Source organism: Mauremys reevesii, linkage group 1 (assembly GCF_016161935.1).
Source record: "Mauremys reevesii isolate NIE-2019 linkage group 1, ASM1616193v1, whole genome shotgun sequence".
Taxonomy (NCBI): domain Eukaryota; kingdom Metazoa; phylum Chordata; order Testudines; family Geoemydidae; genus Mauremys; species Mauremys reevesii.
This window is the reverse complement of record NC_052623.1, coordinates 41,821,504-41,843,448: the sequence shown is the minus strand read 5'-3', so window position 1 is coordinate 41,843,448 and position 21,945 is coordinate 41,821,504. Positions and strand designations below refer to the sequence as shown.

Genomic DNA, 21,945 nt, shown 5'->3' with positions numbered 1-21,945 from the left:
GTATGAAATTTTAGTTTCTACTGACCTCGCTAGTGCTTTTTAAGTAGCCTATTGTAAAACTAGGCAAGTAGATAAGTTGACGTGCCCCCTGGAAGACCTCTGTGTACCTCTGGTTGAGAACCACTTCATTAGTGGACACTGGAATCCAAATGCAGACAGACTTGCTTTTAGGATTCTACTTATCCATAAATGGGACTTACCATACGTAAAATACTTCAGAAAAAATATTTAATTTGTAAAGGATTATTTTTCCCTCTACCATTTCTATATTTTAATTTGGCAGGCAAAATGAGCTATAAAGAACAATATTAAGCTCCACTATTAGTTTCAAGTGATTATCTTTAAACTTTCTTGAAAAAAGAATTAAGGTGCATTAAGATATAATCAGATATCTACAACGTGCTCAAGCTGTTACTTAGATATTGCACTGCAAAACATATAAAAGCAAGTTCATACGTTTCATCAAGTCAGCTATACAGCAGAGACTTCTATTAAACGTGTGTAGTGAGAAGGTACTGTATCATTTTAATATGTTATCTAGATATGCAATGTTGGAATTTACACATTACTCTACAGTTATAGGTGCTACAAATAAGATGAATATGTGCACAGTACTTTAAAATGCATTGCAAATCCTTTCTGGTTTTATTGGCTATGGCAATTCCTCACACAGTCAAATCTGGTTAAATCCTCCCTCCCATTGTAATTAACTGAAGACTACAACATTTCCAATAGAGATCATTAAGGCTGTATTCAGATGATTGTTTCATTAGTCTGTGCATTTCCCCAACGTTTCCCCAATGTTCCCACACCAAAAATCTTCCACATAGAAAGAAAAGTGTGTTGGCTCCAGAGCGTTCAGGAATCTTTTTTTTTTTTTTTTTTTTTTTACAAATGAACAACTCTGACCTGGGGATGCATGCAATTAAACGTAGACTTAAAATAATGATACTTAGCACTTACATAGCTCTTTTCATCTGTGTAACTATTATTTGCATTGTGGTAGAAGCCATAGTCTCCAGGCTCCATTGTGACAGGTGCTGTACAATCACACAGGTAAAATGGTCCCTGCCCCCAAGAGTTTATAGTCGTGCTAGATCTCAATAGCTTTGCAAAGGTGAGTAAGAATTATCATTCCAATTTTAGAGAGGAGGAAACTGAAGCACAGAGCTCAAGCGACTTGCCCATGGTTACACAATGAGTCAGAATTCAGGTCTCCTGACTCTCAATCTGATGCTTTAGCCATTGGACTTTGCTGTCTCCCTTATAAGCTATGAGGAAATATTTTGAGACCTATAAGCAAGGGCCCTGGAACCTTTGTAACAGTGGGAGGGCGATGCCGGAACCAGGGGGCTATGCACTCTCCCATTTTAACATGCTCATATTTTGGGTAGCAGGGAGCAGCATTGCCCCCCCAAACTGCAAGCCTCATGCAGGTGCGGAGCGGTGCTGGCAGGGGCTGCGCTTGGTGGCAGTATTGCCCCCCCAAACTGCAAGTCCGAGACCAACCCTGCCCCCCCAAACTACACCCATGTTAAAAAGCGGGGGGCATGGCAACAGCCCAAATGATATGCTGCTATTTTTAGCCCTACAGCCTGAGTCCCGCAAGCCTGAGGCAGTTGACTTGGGCTCTGAGACTCGATGCCATGGGGTTTTCTTTGCAGTGTAGACATACCCTTAACGTGCTGCACCACCCCAGCTAGCTGTAAACTAAGTGTTTGTATTGACAAGCTCTAAAAAGTGAAAGTCAGTGGAGAATCAGGCCCCTTGCCTCTAGCAGCATGTAATACACAGGAATAGGTTGGTTCACGGCACACAGCAGATTATGTTAATTGCTATAGTATGCAGGGGCGGCTCCAGGCCCCAGCACACCAAGCGCGTGCTTGGGGCAGCATGCTGCGGGGGGGGCACTCTGCCAGTCGCCGGGAGGGCGGCAGGCAGGCAGCCTTCGGCGGCACGCCTGTGGAGGGTTCTCCCGAAGTTGCGGGACCAGAGGACCCTCCGCAGGCACGCCTGCGGGAGGTCCACCGGAGCCATGGGACCGGCGACCAGCAGAGTGCCCCCCGCGGCATGACGCAGTGCTTGGGGTGGCGAAATGTCTAGAGCCACCCCTGATAGTATGGCACTAGACTCTTAGGGCCAGATTCCCATTTATACTAAGGTCCCTTTATATCACTCTGCCAGCATAAAGGGGCCTTAATATAAATGAGAATCAGGCCCTGGAAGAGTTCAGTTCAATGCCATTTGAAGTCAAGGGATTTTTAGTGCAGTTGATTCAGAGGTGAGCGCTCATCGCCATCCATCTGTTTTGCCACCAGGATACAAGTGACATTGGGTTACTTGGCATATAAGTGACGCATAGAGGAATATTCTGCACAAAGCAAGTATTGTTATGCCCATAGGTAGTTAGGAAGGTGAGCCCAAGGTCAGTTAAAATGCAGCAGGTTTGCTGGGTCAAATTTCTTAGTTTAAGATTCAGTGTTCTTTGTTTTCTTAGAACAGGGATCCTCCAACTTTTTTCATTCTATGTCTACCTCTTAAGAGTGAAATCCTCTTATGGACTCTCTCCCCTCCCAACATGCCAATTCCCAACTGCTAGATTCTCAGAACCTTTCATTCTGTGGATCACAATTTGACAAAGAGTGGCTGAGAATAAACCAATCCCTATTTTCTCCATATTCAGGGCAGGAGTCCCTTTAGGACACAGCCCTAAATATTTTCTTGAATCTTACTCCTAGTCAGAATCAGAATTATTCTCTAAAGCTAGTGGGCAAGATCTCCAGCTTGTGTAATTGGCATAACTTTATGCCAATTATCCCAGCTGAGGATCTGGCCCAATAAATATTAGGTTATCAACTGTGATAAATATTTTCATGGATGAATTAATTATTATACTTCAGAAGTGTAAACTAATTCCTTAAAATACACAACCATCATACTTGCCTAAAGCAACTCCTATTTTAACAAAAATTTTACACTTCACAAATTTTAAATTACCTTCTTGGTATCTAGCTTCTAGTAGTTGGAAAACCTATTTTCTATGCATCTAGAATAATGGCTATACCATTTGTTGTATTACATCTAGTTACACTGGTGATTCAGAAAATATTTCATACTAAACTTCATTTCTTCTATTCCCTGTTTTAGTATATAAATATATTAGTCTTCTCAAATACATTCTTTTTCTTTAGTAAGGCTTGTATTCACAGTCATAACAAAAGTGTTTGCTGATGGAGCAATCTTTCAGTTTGCTTTCTTCAAAGTGATTTATATTATGAAATTCTACAGTGCTCTAAATCTTAGCTGTCTTTTAGCAAATCCATTCTTCATGAATGAAGAATCACAATTAAAAAAATACAGGTTATAATATTTTTTATCCCAAAATGGAGGCAGGATGATTTGGAGCAACGAGCTTATCAGCACTTAGCCTATATACAAGAGCTTGATTTTAAACTCTGTTCAAAATACAAAGCCCATAAAGGATGCTACCATGATGATTATTGCACTCTCTCATCATCTTGCTACTTAGCACATATTTTTCCTTAAGCAATATCTAATTTATTTTCTTGAAGACTGCTCAAAGTTATTGTTATGTGGGGAAAAAAGCACTTTAAATGTTATGAAGTTATGAATTAGACAAAATGATACAAAAATGAATTATATTTTGGTGATTCAGCTACATCATGATCTATTATGTCTTCAGAATGATGTTATTTATGTTGGTATCATTCTCTAAACACCTGATATGCTCTTTGGCATGCAATGAGTTCAGCAGATGCATTGTCTTCTAGGCTTTACGGCCTCCTCTGATGAATGGACAACATTTGGAACAAAGCCACTTTTAACACCTTCCCATCCATCCTGTATAGAAATTTCTCCTTTCTTTACAAGTTCATATATGTCTCGGGTCAGAATCGTAAAGGATTCTTCAACATTTGTGGCATCTTTTGCTGAGGTTTCTATGTATTTCATACCACAGGCAGATGACAGTTTTTCAGCTTCTTCTCTTGTCACCTGACGCTGTGATACTAAATCACATTTATGTCCAACTAACAGAAACACAATTTGAAATGGCTGTACATGCATTTTAGCTTCTTCTAGCCAGTCTTTCACATGTTCAAAAGATCGCCGGTTTGTGATGTCAAACACCAGTAAGCCGCCAACAGAATTGCGGTAATAAGATCGTGTTATTGATCTGAAAAGTGAAGAGAGAAGGGGGGGGGGGGGAAAATAAGAGTTTAAAAGGGAATGTAATTACATTTCTCAAGTTAATATTTCAGTGCAGCAGTACATTCTTTACTTGCTACCATCTCTTCACAAAATACACATTTGTTCTTTTTCATGAGCCAGAATTTATTTACTGAAGTTGTCTTTGATCATGTTCATTGTCCATATTTTCTTAAAGCCAAAAGCTGTCACTGCATGCAGCATCTTTGGACTCAACATCTCTGATATCAGCTTTGGATGCAGACTCAGTTTGGAAAGAGGTATTTCTTGTAAAAAAATTACCATGTTGCACTTATTCAAGAAAAAAAAATTACAGCATTAACCACTAAATTTTTTTAAAGATAAGACTCTGATCCTGCAAACAGAGCTGTCCCTTGGGTAGGGTGAATCAGGGTGACCGCCCCGGCCCTGCACTTTGGGGGGGTCCCACACTTTGATAAAATTGGGACTGTCCTGATATTTAGCCCTTTGTCCCACATCCTGACCAATGTATGATCAGGACACCATTTGTCCTGGTATTCAAGTGAGGAGGCAAATGGGGAGGCGAGCGGTGGAGGTGGGGAAGGAGGCGAGCGGCAGGCGGGCAGGCAGGAGTGGGGTGAGGAGGCAGGCGGGTGGCAGGTCGGTGGTCGGGCAGGGCGGGGCACACCGGACAGATGGAGAGAAGACTAGCGGGGAGGTGGGCAGATGGCAAGAAGGAGAATGGTGGGTGGGGGGATGAGGAGGCGAGCAGCGGCTGGGTGGGCAGGTGTGCCAGGCAGACAGTGAGGAGACTTGCAGGGTGGCTGATTTGTCCCGGGCCCTGTACCTCCTTAGGGATGGCCCGGCCTGCAAACACTCATGCATAGACTCCACTCTGCTCATGTGAATAGTTCTATAGTTAAGCACATGGAACAGTGTTGACAGAATTAGGGCTTAACTTTGCCATAGACAAGTATACTTATTGTAATCTCCTCTCAAACCAATTCCTTGATATTAAACTCTGTGCAGATAATCATGCCTGTTGAGATCAGCAGCAATAAGACTTGTTATGTTCATGGAAAACGAAGAGAGAAGTTAGAAAAATAAAACACTCTTTCTGGAAGGCTGCAACACAACACTGCTTTATTTCTTAGAACCCTGAACCCTAACTTGCCAAAATCAAAAACAGAGGAAGACAAAGCAACTGCTCCCTAAGGCAAAGAGGCACAAGTCACCCACCTTGCTCTAGGCTGGCTCTCTGCACAGACTGACCCAGATGGCACGCTTTCCCACAGAGCCCCATACCTTACAAGCAGGATCAGGAAAGCCCTTGACAACTGAAGGTGATATTTTACAATTTTAACAGTTTTAAATATACCACAAGACCTAGAAAGGAAGTTCTGTAACACTGGCCAAAAAGAAATCAGAGGGGCAAATGCACTTATTACAGCTCTGACAAAGAACCTTTCTTTACCTCTTGCCTATCTATGGTACAGGGCTCCCAAAATTCTTTATGCTACAATCACTCAGGCTTGGAACAAGCCATTCAGCATTGGGGCTCTAGCCATCTGTAATTGATTCCGAGGCCAGAAGGGACCATTGTGATCATCTAGTTTGTATAACATAGGCCAGAGAACTTCCCCAAAATAATTCCTAGAGCATATCTTTTAGAAAAATATGCAATCTTGTTTTTAAAGGAGACTCCAATGCAACCTTTGGTAAATTGTTCCAATGGTTAATTACCCTCTCTGTTAAAAATCTAGGCCTTATTTCCAGTCTGAATTTCTCTAGCTTTAACTTCTAGCCAGCGGATCGCGTTTAATCTTTCTCTGCTAGATTGAAGACCTCATTATCAAATATCTGTTCCTCAGCAGGTAAATTATTATTATTAATTAATTAAGGTACCTATAAATTGTAATCAAGTTACCCCCTAACCTTCTCTTTTGTTAAATTAAATAAACTCAGGTCCTTGAGTCTATCACTATAAAGTATGTTTTCCAATCCTTCAATCATTCTCGTGACTCTTCTTTGAACCCTTTCCATTTATCAACATCCTTCCTGACTTGTGGACGTAAGAACAGGATGCATATTCCAGCAGTGATTGCACCAATGCCCAATACAGAGGTAAAATAACCTCTCTACTCCTACTTGATATTCCCCTGATAATGCAGCCATGGATTTTGGCCATAGCTTCACACTGGGAGCTCAAGTTCAGCTGATTATTCATCACAACCCCAAACTCTTTTTCAGAGTCACTGCTTCCCAGGATAGAGTTCCCCATTGTATAAGTCTGGCATACATTGTTTGTTCCTAGACATATTCATTTACATTTAGCAGTATTAAACCACATTGATCCCAGTTTAACAAGCAATCCAGACAGCTCTGTATCAGTGAGCCTAACCTCTTCAGTATCTACCACTCCCCCAGTTTTTGTGGCATCTGCAAATTTTATCAGTGATGATTTTATGTTTTCTTTCAGGTCATCAATAAAAATGTTCAATAGTGTAGGGTCAAGAACAGAGGCCTGTAGGACCCCACTAGAAACACACTCGCTCAATGCTGATTCACCATTTACAATTACATTTTGAGACCTATTAGTTAGCCAGTTTTTAATCCTTTTAATGTATGCCACGTTAATTATATATTGTTCTAGTTTTTTAATTAATATTCCTCTCACATCATCTGTCATGGGCCTTCAATATACTATGAAATGAGAAGTAATTCTTCCGCTCTGTTCTGTGCTGATTAGGCCTCAACCAGAGTATTGTGTCCCGTTCTGGGTGCCACATTTCAGGAAAGATGTGGACAAATTGGAGAAAGTCCAGAGAAGAGCAACAAAAATGATTAAAGGTCTAGAAAACATGACCTATGAGGGAAGATTGAATAAACTGGGTTTGTTTAGTCTGGAAAAGAGAAGAATGAGAGAGGACATGATAATTCTCAAGTACATAAAAGGTTGTTACAAGGAGGAGGGAGAAAAATTGTTCTTCTTAATCCCCGAGGATAGGACAAGAAGCAATGGACTAAACTTGCAGCAATGGAGGTTTAGTTTGGACATTATGAAAAACTTCCTAACTGTCAGGGTGGTTAAGCGCTGAAATAAATTTCCTAGGGTGGTTGTGGAATCTCTCCATCATTGGAGATTTTTAAGAGCAGGTTAGCCAAACACCTGCCAGGGATGATCTAGATCAGGGGTGGCCAACCTGAGCCTGAGAAGGAGCCAAAATTTACCAATGTACATTTCCAAAAAGCCACAGTAATACGTCAGCAGCCCACTCATCAGCAATCTCCTCCGCTCCCAGAGTCTCCCACTCCTCCCAGCCCTGCCGATCAGCGCCTCCCCCTCCGTCCCCACACCTCCTGATCAGCTGTCTCCTGGTGTGCAGGAGGCTCTTCGGGGGTGGAGCGAGGGCATGGCAGGCTCAGGGGAGGGGGCGGGAAGGGATGGAGTGGGGGCAGTGCCTGTGGCAGAGCCAGGGGTTGAGCAGTGAGCACCCCCCCGGCACATTGGAAAGTTGGCATCTTTAGCTCCAGTCCTGGAGTTGGTGCCTATACAAGGAGCTGCATATTAACTTCTGAAGAGCCACACGTGGCTTCAGAGCCACAGGTTGGCCACCCCTGGTCTAGACAATGCTTTAGGCCTGCCATGAGTGCAGGGGACTGGACTAGATGACCTCTTGGGGTCCCTTCCAGTCCTATGATTCTGTGATGACCTCTGAGGATGCTGCTAAAATAGTTTGGATCAGGGTAAACCCTACTTGAGAACATATTTTTCTATGGCAGTAACCCTCCTTAACTGTTCAGTTTATCACCTGTATAGTTTTTTATTACAATTTGAACATAAAGGTATAACAAACTCAAATAATGATGTTGCAGATGTGTACGTGAATCCTGGGATAATTAAATTTTGGTAGTCACAGCAAGTTGCATTTGAAGGGGTAGCAGCTGTATACTAGGGTAAGACTAACTGTTTACCCTAATATTTTGGACTGATCTATTCCAATATCTTATGGCCAAATTCGAGAGAGAGAGAGAGTGTGTGTGTGTGTGTAGTTCTAAAGTGAAGCCAATGGAATCTTACCCTCAATATTAATTCAAATTGGCTTGGATCTGAAAAATGACGTTGCTGAAAACTGGCTGAAGAACCATAAATACAGGGTAGATAATACTTTGTGTGAAGTGTCTAAAGGATCTGTGTCAGGCTCTGTCTTACTCAGTATTTTCACTAATGATTTAGAAAAGGGCATAACTAGAATGTTGCTGAAATTTTCAGATGATGCTTTGGATGACTTGCAAATGCAAGCAAGGACATAAGAAATAATTGAAATGGATCTAGAGAGACTAGAAATATTGCCACCAAAATGAGATTTAACTTGAAACAATGTAAATAATGCAAGCAATCTGAAGAAAATCCTTGAAAACAGTAATGCAGAAAGTGATATAAGCAATAGGGGACAGAAAATTAGATATTGGTTTATACTGGAATAATGCTATACAAGTACCATACTTTCTTATATAGAGTTATGTGGCATCAAATATCCATGAACTGTCTATTTGTCTTTAAATAATACCTCATGTACACCTGTGTGTTTTACATATACAGGACCTGATCCTCAGCTGTATATCAGTGTAGCTCCATGGCTTCACTACAGCAATGTTGATTTACACCACCTAAGAATCTGGCCTGTATTGTTTGTTTAATTGACTAAAAACAATTCTGCAAAATAAACAAATGATTAAAAAAGGCAACTGTAATTCTGGACTACGTAAGAAGTGGCATCATATAAGGGAGAGAATAGTTTCTATCTTTTGGTACAATTATAACTCAAATAAATCTTTCATTTTCAGATCTCGTTATTAAAGAGAACCTGATAAACTTGAGGGAGTTCAGAAAACAGCAAAAGAGGCGGGTTGGAGAAAATAACACGAGGGAAGATTTTTTAAAAAATGATTTAGATAGGTGTAGTTTGATTAAGTGACAGCTAAGGCGGGCAGATATGTGTGGAAATACTGTCTACAAATATTTGAAGAGGTTTAAACTCAAGGAAAGCAATTATTTAGAGTAGTGTATTACATGAAAGTATAATTATGAGTGATGAGATAAAATTAAGAAGTAGGAAATTGAGGATGAAAATCAGGAAAAAAAAATCTTCCTAGCACTAAAATCTATTAGGCTGTTGAACAGTCACTCCAAAAAAAGTCATGAAAGACCCCAGACTTGAGGTTTTTAAAACTAGACTGAGCAAACACTAGAAAAATATACTTTGGGGAACATTCCAGCATTGGCTGGGAAATGGACTATGACCCAGATCCTCAAAGTTATTTAGGTGCCTAACTCCCATTCAACTCAATGGGAGTTAGTCTCCTAAATACCTTTGAGGATCTGGGCCTTGGTGACTTAGTAGATGCATTTTATCTCTGACTTCAGTGGTTCTCATTCACACTATCCTCTAACATGTAGTGATGAAAGTGCATGGACTAGATGATGCACAATAGGTCTTTCCAGCTATAGATTCTATGAAACCATATGCAAGGGCAGAATTTGGTCCTTACTAATATTAAGGGAAAATCTTTTAGTATTTTCAATGGTATTAAATTTATTTCTCAACTCACTCTGTCCTGCCCAACCTTAAAGGAAAAGAGCTTAATTACATCTCAGACATTCTTCTTGTGACCACCGTCTGACCACCATCACAATAATTATGAACAGCATGATGCAGTTCATAAGCAAAACACCCATTGACATCACTAGCAATGTGCAAATAAGTGCTGCAATCAGACCCTAAAATAAGTTTATTTATTGTAAAAGAGAAAATAAAATATACAGTATTTCCCTCTTATTAGATTATTATATTAGAGTCATGATATCACAAAGATTTTCTACGTGCGAATCAAACCAAGTTTAGGAGTGTTACTAAACTTCAGTCTAAAAATCATTTAGAAAAAACAATGCTATATTTATTCTCTACTCCATATAAACCAGTTACAGGTTATGAAACCTATGAACCATTTGCGCTTTTGCTAATTATAGTAAAACATTCTAATCTTCAAAAAAACAAACAAACAAAACAAACAAATAAAAAACCCACCCCCAGTTAAACAATGTTAACTAAAGGATATCAGATTATTGAAAGGACTGCTATCATTTCAGATTTGCAACAAGAGAGTTTGTATCAAAACTATCAATAATACATTTGTAATCTTCATACAACACTTTTCAACAAAAAAGGCAGGTGTTTTTTTTGAGAAAGTTAATCTTTGTCGAACAGAACATGTTAAAATAAATCTTAATAAGTTTCTGCCTGTTCAATAGATTAAATAAGGCTACAGTAGATATTAAACCGGAACCAGATGGCTTTGATCCTGAATTCTACAATTACAAGGCCCACAAAATAATTCTGTATTCTACAACAGTTTCCTGTTGAAAATGAGATTGCTCCATCAGAAAATCATGCAGCAAACTGACCCTCCAAAGAATAATAATTTCACACTCTTTCGTTTTAATTGAGAGTATATTGTTGAATGTAGATTCTAAAATGCTTATTGAAATCATGACTTCTCATTTAGAGGAATCCTTCTGTAGGTTAATTAATCCTGATTAAACTGGCTTTACTAAAGGAGGAAATTGTTTATTTCAGAAGTCATTTTAGATTAAACTGAGTAATTAGGTTAAAAAAATAAGTCCCTGATAGTCATTCTAAATTAAAGCAATGATAAGATATTATTCACTGGGCAACTGTTTCTGAAAATAAATTAGAGGCTATACGAATCAAATCAAACTGTATTCTTAAAGTGATGCTCATTTTAGAGTGATGCTTATTTAGCTACCAGTTTCTTTTTTATTCTGATCTCACTGATTTTTACTAAAATGAAGGAAACTTTCCAAATGAAAGCTTTATCTTTATCTAATTTAGAAAGAGAATTATTTTTATTCCCAGCCTAAGCTATAACGCGACCGGATATAACACGCATTCGGATATAACGCGGTAAAGCAGTGCTCCTGGAGGGGGCAGGGCTGCGCACTCCGGTGGATCAAAGCAAGTTCGATATAACACGTTTTCACCTATAATGCGGTAAGATTTTTTGGCTCCTGAGGACAGCGTTATATTGAGGTAGAGGTGTATATTATAATGGAGTTAAATTTGAAAGTACATATCAATCAATTAAAAAATTACAGGGATGGTATAATTATCCCAAAACCATGCTTTACAAAGCCATAATGTATTAATATAATATCCTGGCTTTGTAATGCATAGTTTTGGGATAATTACAACATCTATGCAATATGTTTACCCTTAAGCTACTGATAAATACTCTCAACCTTATCTGCATCAAAATTTAGTTTTCAGTCTTCGAACTTCCCTGGTATTTAAAAGTTATTAAAAATTTCAAACATTAAACAAGAAACCTAAAGCAAAATTGACCATGTGAAATTTCTAATGCTTTGATTATATGTAATATCAACCGTAAATAATTTTTAAAAATTATCTTTTACGGGCAAATTCACTGCTACATTAGTGCAGAGCAAAACAGACAGTGTGCACTAGACAGTTAAGATAGGTGTACAGCTGCTTTGCATCACACCAGTGCAAACCAGTCAAACTTCACTGGTGACTCTGACCCTTAATTTCTTATTGATGTATGAGTTAGAGGGTGGTCTTAATGAGACAGGCAAAATATGAGAGTAGGTTTGGGGAGCCCAGTGCCAGAATCCCAATGACTCTGGGGTTTAAGGGCTCCCCGTGCACTCCTCCCTCAGTTTCCCCAGAAGGTCTGGCTTGGTGCTTAGTGGAGCTGAGGCAGCAGTGCTATGGGGAGACTTTCACACAGAGATGCCCAAGCTAGTATGCAGGCAAAGAAACGTTAGGGAGCAGTGATAATTGGGTCAAGTAATCAACCAATGAAAATTCTTGACACACTGTCCAGTCTGCTTCATACCACTGTCTCATTACAGCCAATAGACTTATTGCATGCAAATTAGCTGTAGGAGAAGGGTGGTAATTGGTTGATTTACTCTGTAGTCACAATGCCTCACTTAAAAGTTACCTGAGCCCATCTGTAGTATTTAATTATTATGATTATACAGACAACAATCATGAATAACTTAGTTTAATTTCAATCTATTTTTTTTCAAATAAAGCCTATGCACATGATTACAATTAATTTTAATTATATGGAAAGTTGAAGAGTCTGTGTTATTCCATTATTAAGATAATTCAGAACAAAGAAAAGATTGACACTGGCTAAATTTCTTAAAGGACTCACTTTTTAATTAATTTGAACTCAAACTGATTTACAGATTTAGTTGTATGTGAATGGAAAATTCATTCTTTACTCATAGAGTAAGTGCTGTGAGTTTGGGGATGATAATCTATTTTGACCCTAACTGCGGAGCCTTTACCATTACCTCCATAATAAAGGTATAGCCTTTCACACAATTTATATTTAATCTATATTAAAAACTGCATGTATAATTGTAAATATCTGAAAAACTAAGAGCAACAAGGCAAGCTAAATTCAAGTTCAATCTCTGTCTTTAACTCACCCATAGAATTTCAGGGTTGGAAGGGACCTCAGGAGGTCATCTAGTCCAACCCCCTGCTCAAAGCAGGATCAAACCCAACTAAATCATCCCAGCCAGGGCTTTGTGAAGCCTGACCTTAAAAACTTCTAAGGAAGGAGATTCCACCACCTCCCTAGGTAACCCATTCCAGTTCTTCACCATCCTACTAGTGAAAAAGTTTTTCCTAATGTCCAACCTAAACCTCCCCCTCTGCAACTTGAGACCATTACTCCTTGTTCTGTCATCTTCTACCACTGAGAACAGTCTAGATCCATCCTCTTTGGAACCCCCTTTCAGGTAGTTGAAAGCAGCTATCAAATCCCCCCTCATTCTTCTCTTCTGCAGGCTAAACAATCCCAGTTCCCTCAGCCTCTCCTCATCAGTCATGTGCTCCAGCCCCCTAATCATTTTTGTTGCCCTCCGCTGGACTCTCTCCAATTTATCCACATCCTTCTTGTAGTGTGGGGCCCAAAACTGGACACTACTCCAAATGAGGCCTCACCAGTGCTGAATAGCATGAATGTCTGCAGCTCAGATTACATAAGAGTAATCAACGTGGTTTAGCCCCAGGGACGGCTGAAAAAATAATTTAAAGTCCACACTACCTACTCACTACTGAACCAGGCAGGTAATAAGCACTACCCAGTCAAACTGGCAACCGATCCATTCTCTCTTCAATTCTGTCCTGACATTGCCAACGGCAAATTATTTGTTCCTACGAGGTACCTTTGCATTCAGTCATACATAGGAAAAAACCAAATGTGTTAACATGTGAGAAGGTCATGTGAAAAAACTATCCAGTCTGGATTCATGTGAGTTTCACATACAGATTGTTCAGAGTTTCCTCTCATTTAACCTGGAAGTTTATTTTTTTGCTTTAATGTATAGACAAATATACTATGGTACAGTGTCACTTCAATGGGAACTGGGATTGCTCATCTTCTTTGAAAACCAGGCCATGGTTTTAGTACTTAAAGATGGATTCAGGAGCCTGACTAACTTCAATCACTCATGTTTGCAAATTTTGTGCAAATAATAAGATCGGCTCCCAATTCAGAATCACATTCTGACTCACCTGTTGGATCTGCTTACCTAAAATCTCCTTCCATAACCAACGTCCTCTCTAGAAACTCCTTCTATGTTATAGAAACAGAATGCAGAGCTATGAAGAATGTGATAGGAACACAGGGTTTGCCATACTGGATTACATCAGTGGTCCATTAGTCTAGTTCCTATCTCTGACGGTGGCCAGTATCAGTTGCTTCAGAGAAAGGTGCAAGAAACTCTGTGATGGACAACTATGGAAAAAATCTGCCTAGAGGGAAAGTTTTTCCTAACCCCTGTCAATTAGAAGTTAATTTATGAGTTGAAGCATGAAGCTTATATCCTTTATAATGTTTTACCCTATCTGACATTACTATGGATGTTCTTATTAGCCATGTAAATGTCTAATCCTTTTAAAAATCTTACCGAGGGCTTGTCTATACAGTTGAAGTGTCCTTAATGTGGACACAGTTATACTGGTAAATGGTGCTTACATTGACATAGCTTATTTGTGTAGGGACGGATAACAAACTATACTGCTGTAAGACACCTTTATACCAAAATAGCTTAATCTACACTATGATTTGTACTGATTTAACTAATTTGATTAAAAATATACACCTCTAATCAAAGTACGGTAGTTAAATTGGTACAAAAACTGTTTGCTCACCAAGCCTAAGCACTTGGCTTCAATGATATCTTGTGAGCTACACAGGTTAATTATGCACTGTGTAAAAAAGTATTTATTTTATCAGTTTTAAATGTGACATCTTACAATCTAATTTAATAGCCCTTTGTTCTTGTATTATAAGAGAGTAAATAGGAGTGCCCAATTTACATTCTATTGTATAAATGCCATCAAGCCTTGGTGTCTTGTTGCTTTTATCAATATGTCTTAGTGTCTCCTCTGACACCTGGATCTCTGTCAGTACCTCTTCTTTATTACCTGAAATAAGTAAAGCTGGGATGTGTGTGTGTCGAAATGAAGAATGCTAACAGTAATAAAAGGTTCAAAAACCTTCATAAGAGATTAACTATACTAGGCAACTCTGACACCACATTCTACAGGCCATTATCCTCTGATCCCACTGAGGGTTACCAAAATAAACTACACCATCTGCTCAAGAAACTCCATGAAGAAACACAGGAACAAATCTACACAGACACACCCCTAGACCCCCGACCAGGAGTATTCTATCTGCTACCCAAGATCCATAAACCTGGGAATCCTGGATGCCCCATCATCTCAGGCACTGGCACCCTGACAGCAGGATTATCTGACTATGTAGACTCTCTCCTCAGGCCCTACCCTACCAGCACTCCCAGCTATCTTCGAGACACCACTGACTTCCTGAGGAAACTGTGATGTTGCACCCCATAATGCTTTACAGAAATATGCTTATGAATGTAAATATGACATAAATGGAATATGTTTCATGCTAAATATGCCATGTAACATATTTTTGCGAAGGTTTTGTTCTACTGAACGTAATCATCCTATTCATATGCATGTATAATTTTTATATCTGAAGTTATGAGTGTTGTCTCTATGCTTGTATTTAAAGTGTTTGCTGTAGGAAGCACCTAAATCTGGTCAACGTAGTGGGAAGGCGTTATTCAAGTAATTGGGAGTACTTGACTAACAATGGACTTGATAGATGCCAATCCACATCTGAGCTTTCCTGGGAACATTCAAACTAGCATGTGGACAATGGCATCAGCCTATAAAGAACTGAGTCATGCATGGACATGTGACTTGCCAATGTGACTCCAAAACTCCATTGTCTACAGCCAAGCTCTAAGGCCTGGTCTACACTGGGGTTGAACTAAGGTACGCAAGTTCAGCTAAGCGAATAGCGTAGCTGAACTCGAACTACCTTAATTTGAACTACTCACCCGTCCAGACGCCGCGGGATCAAAGTCCGCGGCTCCCCCGTCGACTCCGCCACTGCTGTTTGCGGTGGTGGAGTTCCGGAGTCGACGGGAGCGCGTTCGGAGTTCGATATATCGCGTCTAGATGAGACGCGATATATCGAACTCCAAGAAGTCGAACGCTACCCGCCGACCCGGGCGGGTAGTATAGACATAGCCTAAGATACAACTGCATTTGCTCCAATCTCTCAGACAGACACAAACACCTACAGGATCTCTATCAAGCGTTCTTAAAACTACAATACCCACCTGGTGAAGTGAAGAAACAGACTGAGCCAGAAGGGCATCCAGAAGTTACTTACTACAGGACAGGCCCAACAAAGAAAGTAACAGAATGCCACTAGCTGTCACCTACAGCCCCCAACTAAAACCTCTCCAGCGCATCATCAAGGATCTACAACCTATCCTGAAGGACGATCTCTCCTTCACTCTCGCAGACCTTGGGAGACAGGTCAGTCCTCGCTTACAGACAGCCCCCCAACCTGAAGCAAATACTCACCAGCAACTACACACCACACAACAAAAAACAATAACCCAGGAACCAAACCCTGCAACAAACCACAGTTCACATATTTATTCAAGGGACACCATCATAGGACCTAACCACATCAGCCACACCATCAGGGGCTTGTTCACCTGCACATCTACCGATGTGATATATGCCATCATGTGCTAGCAATGCTCCTCTGCCATGTACATTGGCCAAAACAGACAGTCTCTACACAAAAGAATAAATGGACACAAATCTGACATCAGGAATTATAACATTAAAAAACCAGTCAGAGAACACTTCAATCTCCCTGGATACTCAATAACAGACTTAAAAGTGTCAATTCTTCAACAAAAAAAGCCTTCAAAAACAGACTCCAATGAGAAACTGCAGAACTTGGAATTAATTTGCAAACTGGACACCATCAAATTAGGCCTGAATAAAGACTGGGAGTGGATGGGTCACTACAAAAACTAATTTCCCCCTGCTGATACTCACACCTTCTAGTCAACTGTTTGAAATGGGCCACCTTGTTTACATTGGCCTCATTAGCACTACAAAAGTGATTTCCACCCCTTCTTGTCAACTGTTGAGAATAGCCCACTTTTACCTTAATTGAATTGGCTCGTTAGCACTGGCCCCCCACTTGGTAAGGCAACTCCCATCTTTTCATGTGCTGTGTATTTATATCTCCCTACTGTATGTTCCACTCCATGCATCTGATGAAGTGGGTCTTAGCCCACAAAAGCTTATGCCCAAATAAATTGGTTAGTGTCTAAGGTGCCATAAGGACTCCTCGTTGTTTTTGCTGATACAGACTAACACGGTTATCACTCTGAAACCTATAAAAAGATATGCATTTCAAAAGCTGAGCCAGCGGAGTTCTGGAAGAATAAATGAGGCCAAGGATAATATAGTTGCCTTTCAGCATCCATAGTCTTCATGTGAACATACTATTCCAAAGCAGTATGACTATTCTGGAACATCAGCACCATTGATCTGATGTTGTAAACCCCCATTATAAAAAGCACTACCCCTAATAAATCTAGTTTCTCATAGCTTCATCTAGCTCACGAAAGACACTCCACAGAAGTGGAATCAGCATGGATGGGCATAGGCAAAAAAATTCTGAGAACTGCAGTTACTGGTAAGTAACCTTTTTTTCCCTCTATCATAAAATTGTCTCTGCAGATCCCTGATATAGTAAATTAGCCCTCCTGTTGCAGTTATCTGCTAATGCTTGCTGGTGAATACTTAATTAAATAAAGACAGAAGCAGTGCTTTCTGATCTGGGCATAAGCCGGAGTCTCAGAATCAAGAATAATTTTGTGAATAAACTGAGCAACAAATGGCAGTATCAGAAATTGAAACACTTTATAGGGAAGCTATTGATGTTAACACACTGGTAGAATGAGCTTTAAAACATCCCACAATCTCCCTGGTACAAACAATTTGTCATAACAAGCTTGACTATAGGCCATACTAAATCCACTTGGGTGACCTGTGAGCATAGATCATCTCTCCTTGGACTTTTTCTCAGAGTCCACAAACAGACTTTCTTAAGCTAGTTTCCCTGGAATAGTGTGAGGCTTAGGGAAAAAGGTAGGCAAAAAAATTAACTAATTTAGGTGAAATTTTATCCTATCTTGGTCAGAAATACATGGTGAATAACCACTTTATCTTCATTAAACATAGTCTATCTAGGTTCTTGTCCCACGAGATTGTAAACTCCTTAGGGTAGAGATCTTTTTGTTCTCTTGGGACAGCACCTGGCATAACAGGGTCCTGGTCCATAATTGCAGCCCCTTGGTACTACCACAATACAAATAAATTAATAATAATAAAACTGTATCCACCACTGTATTATCTGATCTCAGTATAAGGAGCCATCCAGGCTTGCAACTTGCTTACCCACTTTGCAGAGGTACTAAAAACCATGCCACTTTAACTGAAAAGTAATGCACTCCTCAGCAATATAAATGGTGTTTCCATGAGCCTACTTAGAATCAGATCCCAATCCCAAGACACCGCTGGCAGATCCAATAACTTTCTCAGAAGTTTTACCATAGGATGTAGAAGAAGGAAACAGATCTGAAAAGGGTGGTGGTGGCGGCAAGTACCATCAAAATGTACTTTTTCTCTGGGGATGTCCCCTAGGCTTGGGACCAGCAGTGGGCTGGCCTATAACTACTATGGATTCCCCTTACACAGGGAAATCCTCTGGGAGTGTATTAAGTCAGGCTCAATGTAGCTTTGCACCAGTGGGACAGTGCAAAGGAGCTGGAGCAGACTTGAAAAACAGACCTATACACTGCTTGGTCATTTTTATTGTTACAACAAAAGCATCCTAGTAAGTTTTGGCATCTTCTAATCTCCCAAAGGTTATAGCTTGATTATGATTTACAGTTTTCTTCATTTAAGTGTAATGAACAGAGGACAAATATACAAGTTTCCAACATACTGTTTATATTTTAGTAATCTATTTATAACGTGCTTGAATAGATTTAAAAGGCTAAGCACAATAATTGTTTTCATAATTTCTATGTATGCCAACTGTCAAGACAAGTCTATTAGCAAACCAAACACATTTAACGGTATTTCCTCTGGTAAGTATCTGCTGGGTATTGGAGAATACATATCATTTACACTAGTGGGTAAATGTCAAAGCAATGGCATACATGACTCACCATTGCATATCCCTTGAGCATCATCATGTTAAATGATGGCTATTATTTGATTTCAGATGGTATTTTATTTACATCCCTTTGAGTCAACTAACAGTCTTGACTGTATATATTGGCCCTTTGCCAGCAAAATCAAAATACAGCGACTACTAGTTATTAGGCCTGTGTTTATAAATTTTTTACATTTGTTTGTAGGAAAATACTAGGAAGCTGAAAAATATTAAGAGGCTGTTGTTATCAGTAGTGAATTCAGCACTAATCTTGGAGAGGCCTGACTGCAAAAAAATATTTATGCACTTCCAACTCATGCAAGCCCAGGAAAGTTGCTGGTTACTCTCAGGGGTGGCAGGTTTGTATAATTTTTGGTGGTGCCCAGAAGGGGTCCAAGTCCCCCCACCCGACACCTGCCTTGTAAGCTGAGATATATATTTTTAAATAATGTAAAAAAATGGACTGGAAACAGTACAGTTTCCCTATATTGCACAATGTGTGGGAGGGTATGCGGGGATGAGGGCTCTGGCTGGGGGGAGGGCTCTGGGGTGGGGCTGGGCATGAGGGGTTTGGAGGGTGAGAGGGGCTCAGGGCTAGAGGGTTGGGGTGTAGGGTGAGGGCTGTGGGGTGCAGGTTCTAGGTGGGGTGGGGCTGGGGATGAGGAGTTTGGGGTACAGGCAGGTTGCCCGGGGGCTTGGGCCAGAGAGAAGGACTCTACAGTTCCCTAGCCCTCTCCCCGCCGGCAGCAGCGAGCTCTGAGGAAGGGGCCTCCTTAGTCTCCCCAGAAGCACACTCACCCAGCACCATCACTACATGTGCTCCTAAGGGACAGGCCCCTCTCAGGTCCAGGAAGCCCCCTTGCCTCCCCTGTGGAGGGTGCCAGGGGGAGGGATGCCATCACGTGTGCACCTCCTCCTCTCCTCCCTCCACAGGCAGCGGCTGTGCTGCCACCTCAGCCTGCCGCCCGTGCTGCTCCCTTTTGTAGCTGGCAGCGGCCGGCGAGGGAGTGCACCGTAGAGCAGCAGGGCAGCCGCCTGCAGCCCACGGCGCAGGTAGGGATGTTCCAGGGGAAGGTATGCGGGGGTGGCAGGCGGGGCTGGGGGAGTGACCCGGCCCCGAACATTGGAGGAGCAGGGCCCCTGGGCCCTGAATTTGCTGGATCACGGGCACCATGGGCCCATACAACTTGCCGCCCCGGTTACTCTGTCTCCCTGTCCAGGGAATAGATTGCCCTGTCAGCTGTGGAGGAACTGTGGATCTGCAAGGAAGGAAGATGGTGTGTGTAAATGAATCTCCTGAAATTTCCTACGAGGGTCCCTGTCACAATTTAACCCCACCAGGCTCAGGAACATGCTGGAAGCACAGTGGTCATCAAGAGTCTGGTTTAAGAGAGGAGGATGTACCTTGGGGGAAAGAGGGATGCCTGGCTTTGCCTTCTCCAGAGGGAGGAGAGACAGGAGGAGGGCCCCAGTGGTTGGACTGGGAAGTGTGTGATGAAGGACAGGAGTGTGGGGGTTGGGGTGGAGGTGAGTTCCTGTGGCTACAGGCAATTCGGAGAGAGTGGGGACCCTAGAAAGCAGTGTCTAGGAGGACAGTGTGGTCCCTGGAGTGATGCGGGGGTCATAGGGAGCACTAGAGTCTATGCAGGGGAGGAGCAGCAGGAGGGTGGACCGGGTGGGATCAGGGTGCAGCAGAGTGTGTCCAAGGTGTGTTGTGGAGACAGGAGGGGTCCCAGGTGTGGGGTGTGGTCCTGGGAAGGCACAGGAGTGATTGGGGAAGGGTAGGGGCAGGCTGGCGGTCCAAGGTGTGGTGCTAGGGTGGCAGGGGGATGGGCAGGGAGGCAGGGGGTCCCAGGGCAGTGTGGGGAGGCAGGGGAGGGGTCCCAGAGCGGCACAGGGATGAGCAGGAAGCCAGGGGGTCCTGGGGCAGCATGGGGATGGACCAGGAGCCAGGGGGTCCTGGGGCGGTGCGGGGAGGGGCAGGGAAGCAGGAGCGGGGTCCCAGGGCGGTGTGGGGATGGGCAGGGAAGCAGGAGCGGGGTCTGGGCCACATGGGGATGGGCGGGAGGCAGGAGCTTGGTCCGGGGGCCGCACGGGGACGGGCGGGGAGGCAGGGAGTACCGGGACGGCGCGGGGAGGCAGGAGCGGGGTCCGGGCCGCACGGGGACGGGCGGGGAGGCAGGAGCGGGGCCCGGGCCGCACGGGGACGGGCGGGGAGGCAGGAGCGGGGCCCGGGCCGCACGGGGATGGGCGGGGAGGCAGGGAGTACCGGGGCGGCGCGGGGTTGGGCGAGGAGGCAGGAGCGGGGCCCGGGCCGCACGGGGACGGGCGGGGAGGCAGGGTCCGGGCCGCACGGGGACGGGCGGGGAGGCAGCAGCAGGGTCCGGGCCGCACGGGGATGGGCGGGGAGGCAGGAGCGGGGTCCGGGGGCCGCAAGGGGACGGGCGGGGAGGCAGAGGCGCTGGGAGGAGGCCGGGAGCGAGCCGAGCCGCCTGTACCTGAACCGCTCCTGCCCCGCCGTGTCCCACAGCTGCAGCTTGACCCGCTTGCCGGGCTCGATCTCCACCAGGCGGGAGAAGAAGTCCACCCCCACGGTGGGGTCGCAGAGCAGCGGCCCCGGGAAGCGGCCCTCGGTGAAGCGGTGCAGGAGGCAGGACTTGCCCACGGTGGAGTCGCCCAGCACGATCAGCCGGAACTGATAGATCCAGATCGCCGCGTCCATGGCGGCCCCGGCCTGGCCCGCTTCGGCCTCGGGGCCCTTCCTGGGGCTCCTCCTCGGCCGGTGCCTGCACCGCGCTCCCACCGCCCCTATCCCGGGCATCGGCGCTGCAGGCCGGCTGGGGGGAGGGGACGGCTCGGACCCGAGCAGCTGCACCCTGTGATGCCAGGGAGGAGCGGGGGCGGGGCCCCCTGGCTCCCGGTGGCGATGGGGAAGGGCTGGGGTCCCGCCGATCCCCACGGGCAAAGGGCAGGGGTGGGGGTCCCACGGACCCCGTCATGCAGGGGGGAGGGCTGGGTCCCTGAGATGCTGGGGGATTGGAGGAGGTACAGGTG

At 43.2% G+C, this 21,945-nt stretch overlaps 1 protein-coding gene across 1 annotated transcript; it reads right to left on the bottom strand.

Moving 5' to 3' along the window:
- Positions 1 to 3,689: 3,689 nt before the first annotated feature.
- Positions 3,690 to 21,743, bottom strand: RAB39A (RAB39A, member RAS oncogene family). Its single transcript, XM_039519362.1, has 2 exons — positions 21,390 to 21,743; positions 3,690 to 4,195 (listed from the first exon to the last, which is right to left on the bottom strand). Exons 1-2 carry the CDS (start codon positions 21,710 to 21,712, stop codon positions 3,769 to 3,771), a joined length of 750 nt encoding a protein of 249 aa, XP_039375296.1. The 5' UTR covers positions 21,713 to 21,743; the 3' UTR covers positions 3,690 to 3,768.
- Positions 21,744 to 21,945: the final 202 nt, after the last annotated feature.